The 12,594-nt window shown below is 35.6% G+C and overlaps 1 protein-coding gene across 3 annotated transcripts in view; it reads left to right on the forward strand.

Moving 5' to 3' along the window:
- LOC126354066 (ATP-dependent helicase brm-like) overlaps positions 1 to 12,594 on the forward strand; it is a 203,153-nt gene that overhangs the window by 119,157 nt on the left and 71,402 nt on the right. For all 3 annotated transcript variants that reach the window (XM_050003445.1, XM_050003454.1, XM_050003438.1), the window contains exon 14: positions 1,524 to 1,681. In XM_050003445.1, the coding sequence (XP_049859402.1) occupies positions 1,524 to 1,681 (158 nt within the window). The remainder of the gene's footprint in view (positions 1 to 1,523; positions 1,682 to 12,594) is intronic.

The following is a 12,594-nucleotide window of genomic DNA, read 5'->3' on the forward strand; positions in this document are numbered from 1 at the left end:
TGGTTAACATATATGCATGTTGTTGCCACATCAGTTTATTACACATCTGGATATCCAATACATGGAACCTCATCCAGTGTATGCCCATTGATCTCTGTTTCTGGTATGTGTAAGTCATTTTTATCTGTTTGTAACTGCATAGTATGGATTGTTATAAGATTAAGGGTTTAAGTGTTGGATGTAAATATCATGTGTGCTATGCATGGTGTAGAAGTGTTAGTATCTTTTACTCATTTATTTGTGTCATTGCAAACATTACAGTTTTTGAAGAGCCCTCCAGTATCCCCAGTAATTCATTTATGCAGCCTAAGAACAGGAGCCATTTACACTGCTTAAGAGTTCCTTGAATAGGTGTCAAGTGACTTACATTTGTTATTGCAAGAATGAACCTTGTGGCACATAATATTTAATGTGTTTTCTATTAAAATGTGACTCCTTCTATACAAAGGGAAGACCTTTAATCTCATACTATCTTGCATTTCCCTAGCAGAATTTCATGATGTACAATAGGCATGGACAATCTTTAGTGAACTGTGGGCCTGATTCACATACTTAATTAAGAGTAGCCTCACATGCAATGTGACAGAAGTGGTCCTATCACATAAACTAAAAACTATAGTGTCTGTGATGTTAATGTTTTTGTGATAACACACCAGTATGAATGGCACCCATTTACTGATACCCAGCGCCATCAAATTATGCTTCAAAATACACCTTTTTGAAGCTACATTCATTTTATGCTCACCCCCTTTTGAGGTGTTTGCATTTAATTGTCATGAACATTGTTTCTTTAATAAATTTAAAAGTAGTCTTTTGAGATGAATGGAAAGTAAAGTAACACTGTGTAACTATTTATTACTGTTTTGTACACTTTCTGTTAATTATCTATTTGATTACTTTGTATCTTTGCCATTCACTCAGTTACGAGGTACATTTATCGTATAATTGCTCTGTCAGGAAACTTTAGTTGTCATTGGTACTTATTTAAATATGTAGTGTATCTATCGTGAATTATTTTCTTGTAGTCAGTGACATTTGACCAAGTTTATATTATTATTATTATTATTATTATATTATTATTATAACTTTCATGACACCGATTGCATGTAAACATGCTCAAAGGTGAAATAAAACATTTGTATTTACTTACAACGTTCTACAAGAGCTGTCTTATAAAGCACCACCGTAAATTTCTTTTTTCTTTTTCATTGAGAACAGATTTAGGCATCTGTGAAATAAAGTATGTTGAAAAAAAATGTACTTTTTGTCACTCAAATATCATGATTATGTGGGTTACCAATGGGACAGCATAACTCATTTTTCTCCAAATGTCTTCAGTCAGTCTCGTAGAGCATTAGAGTTATCTCCATGAAACGAGGTACCTCTTTCATGGTTTTTTCCCAAATCATAGTGTTAGACGGATATGCATTTGATGTTTTACTGTTATGGATTTATTATTAGTTGTATTAAGAGTGTAACACCTTAACCCGATGCTGATTTTCTGCACAAATTATTATTTACAGGGTCTTGAGTGGTTGGTCTCTCTCTATAACAATAATTTAAATGGAATTCTGGCAGATGAAATGGGTTTAGGCAAAACTATACAAACTATCGCATTAATAACATATCTGATGGAGAAGAAGAAAGTCAATGGTCCCTTTCTTATTATAGTACCATTGTCGTAAGTATTGTTTTATGTTTTATAATAATTATTGAGTCAAAAATACGTAAATGAATGAATGTTGTTGAAATTTTACTGAGGAAGTGGTATAATAATTATAACACATAAGAGCAGCCATTAGCTCCATTAAACAAGTTACACAGGTGAATGAATTAATAATTTGTGAGGGATTGTGTGCCAACAGGTGCAACATCATTTTGTAAAGACTGTGAGCAGTTTACAGTATTTTGTTACAAAAACATCTGCATTGTTAATAGATCTACTGATACTGTGGGTACTAGAGAAATGGGGGTTGAGATTTCTTTTCAAACAACACATCTATCAGTTTTCATGAAGTACAAAGGAGGACAGTTTTTGTCAGCTCAAGATATAGAATTCAGGTAAATTATAGCTTCTCAAAATTTGTACCCCTCCCATACAAAAATGCAAGAAAAGGAGCAATAGGGCAAATGTTACTGCAGTTGTGATGAAAATTGAAGCTCTAACCCTGTTTTGCACCAGTAAAGCTGTTTATGTTACAAAAATTGTTTTTTTGTTTTTCGGAGGATATCAAAATTATTGTGATATCATGTTAGAAACTCTAAAAATACTTAAACATATGATTAAACTTCAGTTGCCTGACAGCCAGGCAATAGGCAATGTGCATTTTCATCACTGTATGCAACTGAATGTGATAGTACATTATAGTGGAGATTCTGATTAATTTCTTACTCCTGAAGCAGACCTCACACAGTAAGAATCCCTGTGGTATGGATTTGCACTAAAGAAATTTTTTGAAGTGTTGTGCTTTTCCAATAAGGATCTAAAAATTTTCATGCAAGTTTACATATCAGAAGCTGAATAGGAATTCTGCAGATGTGATACTGAGATGTCTGCAGAGCACTGTGATGAATGTGTTAACTGGTTTGTATATAATATTTTTAAAACAAAACCTTTACTGGCTGTTGTACTTTGTTAATAAAATATTATTCATACTTCTCCAATAGAAGATCGCTGTTTCCTGTGTGTGAATACGGGAAATCCTGTCACTGGATTGTACTGATTGTTACTTGCATGTATTGTCTGTTTATAAATTCCTGTGCGCATACTGATTCTTGTTGGTTGTTTATTTGTTAATAATATGATACTGTTTCCAAAACTTTGTGAATAATGATGTGAACAAGATTGTGGAAAGAAAAGAAGCCTGTTGTGTTCAACAGATCTCAGTTGTGTCAGAAAGAAATGAAATTGGTATGATCTTCAGAGAAGCTCTTCTTTGGAATTTACTAAAAAATAGCAAGAAGGAATACAGTATTGTCTCAAGAGTAAGATAGGCCACTTGGAATCTAAAGGACAGGCCAACTGGAATGTAAACCTCGAAAGACTGTTTGGTCTGTGTCACTGCTGTTCCAAAACTCCATTACTATAATTTAAATTCATTGTGTTAATATTGTGCTGCTTGTATTTCATTGTATAATTCTGTTGTCATGTTCACGTTTTTAACTTTTGAACCAAGATTTAGCTTCAAAGTTTGCAAGTTAAAGTAGTCGTACTGGTTGCTTATCTCATCCTTATATTGTTTGTTACTGACTGCAAATGACTTGCACTTTTAAGTCGGACAAACATGGTAGTTTACCGGCAACTATATTTTGCAGATTACTATTTTGTCCCGTTGTTGTGAAGGTTTGTGCTACCTACTGGTATTAATGTTGATTATGGTATGACATGGATGGAAATCATGTCATTCATTTTAAAAAGATTCATTTTGTATTTTTTTAATGGTCAGATAAAAAATAAATGGAGTGAAAATAAAGGTCTTAGTCATCAACAAAGTATGAAATAATTACTCTGTAAAAGTACCTCAAATTGGAATTTATGATTTAATTTTATTGCATATCAAGAAGGTGGAATAAGTCAGAAGGAAAACACATCAGTAACACTCTACAGGAACATCTCTTGCAGCACATTTGACCCAGGAGCATCCTTTGTAGCACATAGGGCATAATACCTATTCAGCTAACCCTGTAACTACTATGTTGGAGCCAGAAGTGCTCTTGCTGCATGCGATGTGGCTCACCGTTGTCGGCTGTGCTATTCTGACCATTACTGTTCTTTCCTTGCCACATAAATTTGTCCACAGATTGGAAGGTTTCTCTCTTCTCTGACATTGTTATTATTTTAAGTCCTAGAAGACGAGTGAAGGAAACTTAAAGAACAATTTTCTCAGCCCTGAGAGGTCAGGAATGACTGTAGTCACAGTATCCTCAACCAAAGAAGTAGCAAAATAAAATTTGTTCTCAGTGTCACATATTCTTCATAAGTAGACTTTCTACTTCCATGTTTGCTAATCTGTACTTGTAAATATTCAAACTGCTTCGTAATATGCATTTACAATGTAATCCCACCAATAGGATCAAAAGATGTCTTGTTAAGCTTCTTCTGTTGTAGGAGCAGGTGCTGATGAAGTCATTAGTAAGACTAACAACTTTATGAATCATTGTAGAGTGTAACAAAAAGATATGGCCAAAATTTCAAGAAACATACCTCCCACAAAAAGGAAGAAAATATATTATACAGACAGAGGACTGGAAATGCTTTGGTTCTATGTTAGAGCTCATTTTACATTTTTCATCATAATTGCATTTATCATGGGAAAAAAAACAGAAACAGCACACGCCAGCATTAGATAAAATGTTTTCCTATGTGAAATGTTCAAAAACCATCTTGTGGGGGACATTTAAGCCCACTGCCTACAATTGAGGGAGGCCAAGGAGGATGAGGACACCTCAGTTGGAGGAGGAACATCTTCATGCAGTTGATGGCAACCCTAGTGTCAATGTAAGACAAATAGTTGCATCAAGTAATGTTGGCCACATGACTGGAGAGGGCTACTTGAGAACCTACTATGCCTGTACCATGTCCAGCATGTACAGGCACTATCAGCGACTTATTTTCCTGCCTGGGTATGGGTACACTTCAGTGAATGGTTTGTTCAACAATGTGTCAACCGTCACTTTAGTGTGCTATTCATGGTTTCAAGGTGATGAGATTTTAAGTTTTCACAATCTGCATGGACTCTACAGGATCCTCACAAAATTATGCAATCATGACATCAACAAAAATTTTCTGTTAATTTCTGGGCCAGCATTGTTGATGACTGACTTTGTTAGAACCTCATGTTCTTCCATCCAAGCTCCACAATTAAACTTGCTGTTCTTTGTTTGACAATACTGTACCTGTTCTGTTAGAACATGTGTCTTTATGAGTGTGGCATAACATGTACTTCACACACGATGGAGCTGGTCCTCATTTCAGTGTTATTGTTCATAGCCTTTTAAATAACAGATTCCGCAACAGACTGATCGGTAGAGATGGACCAATTCCTCGATCTCCGTATCTCCAGACCTAAACCCACTGAGCACTTCAGGCTTTCAGTACAATATACTATGCATTCCAATTTGTATTGAGTAGTTATTTTTGTCGTAAATTATATAAACATGATGGTAGTAGCATTTATGTTAAAAATAGCATAAATTTTAAATGTATGCCGTATGTAGAAAAATTATACATAGAGAAAGATATTGAGGTAAATGGAATTGAAATCACAGACGAAAAAATTGCTATAATTTATGTATACAGGGTGCCAACTGGCAATATTAACATTATGTTAAAGAACCTTGATAATATCTTACACAAGACTACACAAAAAAATAGAAAACTAATTATATGTGAGGATTTCAACATTGACTTTGCAAGTCAGTCTAATCAAAAACCTGCTTTACTGAACCTCTTAGCAACTTTCAATTTAACGGCTACTATAGAAACGCCAACACACATCACAAAAACCTCAGCCACAATCCTTGATCAAATATTTACAAATGTGTCCTTGAAACATAAAACACAAACCCACAATACAGGCTTTGGGGACCACACAGCCCAAGAAATTAGTGTAAGATTAGGAAAACTTCTTAGTTCAACTGAATGTCTGACTACTACATCTAGGAAGTATAATGACCAGAATATACAAAATTTCCTTAACTATCTGCATAAAGAAACTTGGGAAGACATCTATGAATGTGAAAGTACAAATGATAAGTTCAATGGGTGTTTTGTGATGTCCTTAGGTTAGTTAGGTTTAAGTAGTTCTAAGTTCTAGGGGACTGATGACCATAGATGTTAAGTCCCATAGTGCTCAGAGCCATTTGAGCCATTTGATAAGTTCAATAAATTCCTAAATAGTTTTACCTATTATTTTGAACTTTGCTTTCCACTCCATAAAAAGACAGTCACAAAAAAGGATCTGAAAATAAAATGGGTCACAACAGAGATACAAATATCTGTGAAGAAAAAGAGACTACTTCATGAAATATCTAGAAAGCACACCACATCCCCAGAATTTGATTCCTATTTTAAGAATTACAAAAAGATTTTAACTAAAGTCATAAAAGAAGCAAAAAATGGCAGATAGTTCCTTCATAGCAAATGCACAAAATAAAATGAATAGTTCTTTCATAGCAAATGCACAAAATAAAATAAGGCATGAAACAGGAGTAAAACAGAGAGAATACCATAATATCAAATTGAATGGAAACACTTCTGTAATATCTGATCCCAGCAGATAGTAAATAATTTTAACTCATATTTCTCTGAGGCAGCTGAGATTCTGGTGAAGCAAAACTTTGAAAATGCTGTCACTGCAAATCAGATTAAAACTATCCCTACTAACAACAGTCTCTTCCTTCACCCAGCAGATGAACAGGAAATGCTAAAAACAAAAGAGCACTAAAATCAAAATTTTCCTCTGGTACTGACAACATACCAGACCATATAATTAAAAAAATGTGCACCCTTAGTAGTTAAGCCCATGGTAGACATATGCAATAGTTCACTTTCTCAGGGAAATTTCCCAGAAAGGCTAAAAACATCTAAAGTAAAGCCATTGTTCAAAAAGGGTGAAAAAACAGATATAACAAATTATAGGCCAGTCTCTCTACTATCTGTTTTTTTCTAAAATAAAAAAAATCTTTTATTAAAGAGTCGTAGATTTCATTGAAAAAATAAACTTTTCTCAGCTACATAGCATGCTTTCCGAAAATGTAAATCCACTGAGGCAGCTATTATCGATTTCTTAAATGAAGCTTTAAATGCATTAGATAAAAAAGAACACATAGCAGCAATATTCCTAGATCTTTCAAAAGCATTTGACTTCACTAACCATAGTCTTTTGCTTAGAAAGCTAGAAAATGTTGGTGTCAGAGGCTCAGCCTATGAATGGGTAAAGTCATATCTACAAAGCAGACACCAAATAGTTGAAGTCCTGCACAAAGAAGGCAAAAATTTAACTTCCTATCAATCAGAAAAAACATGGTGTTAAATACGGTGTGCCGCAGGGTTCCGTACTGGGACCAATCCTGTTCTTGCTGTTTGTAAATGACCTGGAACCATCCATCCCTAACTATAAGTACATTAAATATGCCGATGATACAAATATACTTATCAAAGGAAAGACCCAAGAAGAGCTCCAAAATGAAATAAAAAAGAGCACTACACATGTATCAAAATGGTTCGCACTGAACAACTTAATAATAAACACACATAAAACAAACACTATACAACTACACACAGTGCAGAATAAACAGCATGTAACTGCAACCATAGAATAGTTAGGCAAAAGACTTGAAATTGTAAATAGCACCAAATTTTTGGGAGTTTGGATCCAAGATGACCTAAGATGTCAGAAACACACACAACACCTATGTAGTAAATACCATTTGTTATAGTATAAAAATTCTTGCTGGATGCACATCTATGCAAGCCATAAAAAATGGGTACTATGCCCAAGCAGAATCATTACTAAGATATGGTTTAATTTGCTGGGGAAATTCACCACCCAGCAAAAGCCGTTTTATTGCACAAAAAAGAATTATAAGAGCCATGGAAGGCTTAGCAGCTTGATGTTCATGCAAACCCTCATTTGAAAAGCTTCATATTCTTCCATCACCATGCCTATATATCCTAGAAACAATAATGTTTATAAGGAAAATCGTAGATGAAAATAACAAGATTGCTCCAAAAAACCAAAATATCCATTCATAAAACACAAGGAATAATCAAGATTTACATATGTAGTTTTCACATACAACACTAAAACAAAAAGGACCCTTGCAAGCAGGAAAAAAACTGTATGACAAACTACCTAAAGAAATTAAGGCAATAAGTGGCATGCATAAATTCAAAACTGCAGTTAGTGACTACTTGCTACACAATTGTTACATAGTGTTGATGAATTTTTATCTACAATGTAAATACGTGAAAATTTTAAATAGTTCATACAATTAAGGCCAAAATAAGAAATGTGTACATTAGATTTATCTGTGTATTATATGTGGTCTATTACATATATGTGTGTGTCTGTGTATAATCAAGGGCAAAAGTATGAAATGCGCGCGTGTAAAATTTATTTGTGAAATGTTATTCCCATATGTTAGAGTTATATTGCTATATACTGAAAACAACACAACAGCTTTTTCTCTGTTAAACTTTATTGCAAATTATTTGTCTTGTCCTATATCATTAAGTACCCCTGTACAGTGTGTTGTGATTCACAGGACCAATAAATATACAATACAATACAATACAATACAAAATCCAGGAAAAGAGTGTGAATGTCTTCATCTGAAAAAGCTCATTATTTTTTTAGAATCCTGGGAATTTTTCATTGTTTTAGTTTTCAGTTAAGGTTTTGTAATTTTGTCTGGTAAGAACTTATCCTCTAACAAAGAATTTTACTTTATCCTGCTACTGCAGGATAATACTGTAGCAATAAAGGATAAATGATATAATAACACCAAAATAAAACTTCCGTTGCAAAGAAAATGCGCCATTTACAACAACAAAACATAGTGCACACCCAAGTATCTGCCACAAACAAAATGTGTCAAAAGTGTTAGGGCAAAGACTATGCAATACTTCATAACAGCAGACTGCTTTCGATGAATGTGATGTCACAACTGTTTACATTTCTAACAGATCGCAGAAAAATATTGTGAATGATGGTTTGAGATGCTATACTTTCAAAGTAAATACCCTTTTTTGCAAGATGAGTTAAGTTACACGTGAGAATGTGCCATGAATTTTTTAAATCATGGAGCATATGACTCTCATTCGAAACTTTAACATTTTGAGGACCAGCCACTTAGAAAAATTTCAGTTCCAGAAGAGCCGTAATTTATGCCATTATTTAAAATTTCACTGGCATATTTGTGTTTGATACAGGGTGGAGCTTAGAGAAAGCTTTTGACATTGTTGACTGGAATACTCTCTTTGAAATTCTGAAGGTAGCCGGGGCAAAATACACGGAAGCGATAGGCTATTTACAACTTGTTCAAGAACCAGATCTCAGTCATAAGAGTCAGGGTTTTGAAAAGGAGGCAGTGATTGAGAAGGGTTGTAGCTTATCCCCAGTGCTATTCAATCTGTACATTGAGCAAACAGTGACAGATATCAAAGAAAAATTTGGAGAAGGAATTAGAGGAAAAGAAATAAAAATTTTGAGGTTTCTGATGACATTGTAATTCTGTCAGAGACAGCAAAGGACTTAGAAGAGCAGGTGAATGGTATTGACAGTGTTTTGAAAGGTGGATATAAGATGAACATCAACAAAAGCAAAATTAGGGCAATGGAGTGTAGTCAGATTGAATCATGTGATGCTGGGGGGGATTAAATCAGCAAATGAGACACTTAAAGTGGTAGATGAGTTTTCCTATTTGGGCAGTAAAATAACATTATGTCCAAAGTAGAGAGGGTATAAAATATAGACTGGCAATGGCAAGAAAAGCATTTCTGAAGAAGAGAAATTTGTTACTATCAAGTATAGATATAAGTGCTGGGAAGTCTTTTCTGAAATATTGGTATGATGGTGAAATATGGATGATAAACAGTTTAGACAAGAAGAGAATAGGTAAGCTTTCGTAATGTGGTGCTGCAGAAGAAAGTTGAAGATTAGATGGGAAGATCACCTGACTAATGAGTGGAATTGTGGAGAAAAGAAATTGGTTGCATAACCTGACTAAAAGAAGGGATTGGTTGAATGGACATCACATCAAGGTATTACCAACTTAGTATTGGTTGGAAGTGTGGGGGTAAATATTGTACAGGGAGACGAAGGGATGAATACAGTAAGTGGATTCAGAAGGATGTAAGTTGCAGTACTTATTCAGAGATGAAGAGACTTGCACAGGCTACAGAAGCATGGAGAACTGCATCAAACATGTCTTCGTACTGAAGACCACCACAACAACAAAGGGTGGGGCAAATAAAAGTGGGCTGAACGACTGGATATGATTGGATGTATATGTATGCATGTAACCACGACCCGTGATGCTGACACCACATGTTTGCCCACCATGTGATCCACACCAGTTCAGAGTTGGTATGGGTTGCGCCAGTGTGAGTGGAGCAGTGCAAAGGGGACGATGGTACTCACAATGGAGCAGCAGGTGTTATTGTGAAAGTTACATTACAACAAATTCGTGGACATGGTGTGGACAGTTGTTTTACTGGGAAGTTTAATAGTACCTTTGTGCCAGCAAAGACTGCAATACAAAGTTTAGTCCGAAAATGGCATCTGACAGGACTGTTTTGAACAAATCAAAAAAGATTCCGAAACATGCCCACGAACCAGAAAATACTGCTGCAGTTCACCAGAAAATGCTTGAGAGTCCTACCAAATCAACCTGACATCTGTCGCAAGAGACCACCATATCCCACCGATCATGTGGGCAAATACTCCACCTGGAGCTGCACATGCATCCCTACTGAGAGTCGTGCATTAAAACCAGCAGATGCTCCTGAAAGCCTCCCGTTTTGTGAGTGGCTGTTCACTGAGATAATAATGAACAGCTTAGACCTGGATCTGTCCTTTATGCCTGATGAAAATTTCAACTGGTTATGTCAACTCACAAGGTCACAGGTTGTGGGCAGCAGAGAATCCACATTACTTCCATGAAACACCTTTGCATAATCAGAAGGTTGAGGTCTTTTGTGCAGTGTCTGCACAACGAATTGTTGGCTCCATATTCTCTTACAGCCAGGCGAACCTTGGATCACATTTACACAATCTTCATTCCTGACAGAGTTGTTAGCAGAAGTCAGTCTGATCACAACCTAATCTGTCTTCAAGAACAGCAGAACATTTTGGATGAGACTGCAGCGATTCCAGCAGTCTGGTTTCAAACTGCCTTCATCAATGTGCTGACCAGGGCCGAAAAGTGCCACATGCTTTTGCGCATTACAGATCTTTTCAAAATGAGTTGTTTTTTACTTTTCATTTCGTAAGTGCTGGGAAGTTCTGTGCCAGTGTATAAAACCATTAGCATTCAAAGGAATGAGAAGTTTTACACATCCGAGGCAACAGGAAGAAAATGTATTTTCACCAGGGAAAAAGTCTCTTTTCATCCAGAAAAAATGTATTTCAACTGAGAAAATTATATTTTTAATCAGTAAATCCATAATAATAATAATAAAATTATTATTATTATTACTACTACTACTACTAGTACATATTATGTGTGTGTTTCCTGTGATTAATGTGTTGAAGAGTTGTAGAAACTAGACTCTAAAAGGGAAATAAAGTGTTTCCAGATCCATGTCCATATGACATATTTTCTTCCTCTTTGTGATAGGAATGTTTCCTGAAACTTTGGCTATTCTGTTTTGTTACACCCTGTGTATCTGACTACCCGCTCTTTTCAGTATTGACTCCTGCCCTACATAAACCTAGCATAGAATGTGTGCAAGGTTGCAATAGCTGTGTACGTCACAATCAGTTAAAAGAGTTAAATCTCTAGTGTTAGCCAATATAATAAGAGGGATGAGTTTGTATTTTGTTACAGTGTTTCAGTCTATGAAACAGCAGTACTTGATATAATCCAATAGAAAAAAATAAATAAAAAACAAACAAAATCTCAGGACCTTATCTCAGAGTGATCCATCTCCTAAGAAAAGTCGTCTCTAAAAGGAAATTGTCTTTCTACCACCTAGCTGAGAAATAGAACTTTTGTGTTACTCAGTCACATGAACGAAAGTAAATAATTATAACGTGATAAGGTACCTAGCAGATGTCATGGTGTCCTCATGCAAACATCACTCAAACCATTGTACTTGGGCTGCCTGCTGTACATTCTGTCACCTGAAAGGACTTTGTGAATTGTGATTTATTTGTCTTATAATGTCCATAATCTAAATCATTTTATTCGGGTGCAGGAGACATGTCAAATTGTGGTAAAATTTCACCATAAACACAGAACAGCTGATGGTAACAAACAGCATCATAGCAATAATACAATTTTGTTATATCTACAACTACATACATACTCTGCAATCCACCATACGGTGCATGGCAGGGGGTACCTCGTACCACAACTAGCATCTTCTCTCCCTGTTCCACTCCTAAACAGAAAGAGGGAAAAATAACTGCCAATATGCCTCTGTACGAGCCCTAATCTCTCTTATCTTATCTTTGTGGTATTTCCGCGAAATATAAGTTGGCGGCGGTAAAATTGTACTGCAGTCAGCCTCAAATGCTGGTTCTCTAAATTTCCTCATTAGCAATTCATGAAAAGAATGCCTCCTTTCCTCTAGTGACTCTCACCCAAGTTCATGAAGCATTTACGTAACACTCGCATAATCATCAAACCTACCAGTAACAAATCTAGCAGCTTGTCTCTGAATTGCTTCTATGTCCTCCCTCAATCCGATGTGATAGGTATCCCAAATGCTCCAGCAGTACTCACGAATAGGTCGTATTAGTGTTTTATAAGCAATCTCCTTTACAGATGAACCACATTTTCCCAAAATTCTACCAATGAACTGAAGATGACCATACGCCTTCCCCACAACTGCCATTACATGCTTGTCCCACTTTGTATCGCTCT

This window comes from Schistocerca gregaria, chromosome 1, assembly GCF_023897955.1.
Source record: "Schistocerca gregaria isolate iqSchGreg1 chromosome 1, iqSchGreg1.2, whole genome shotgun sequence".
Taxonomy (NCBI): Eukaryota; Metazoa; Arthropoda; class Insecta; order Orthoptera; family Acrididae; genus Schistocerca; species Schistocerca gregaria.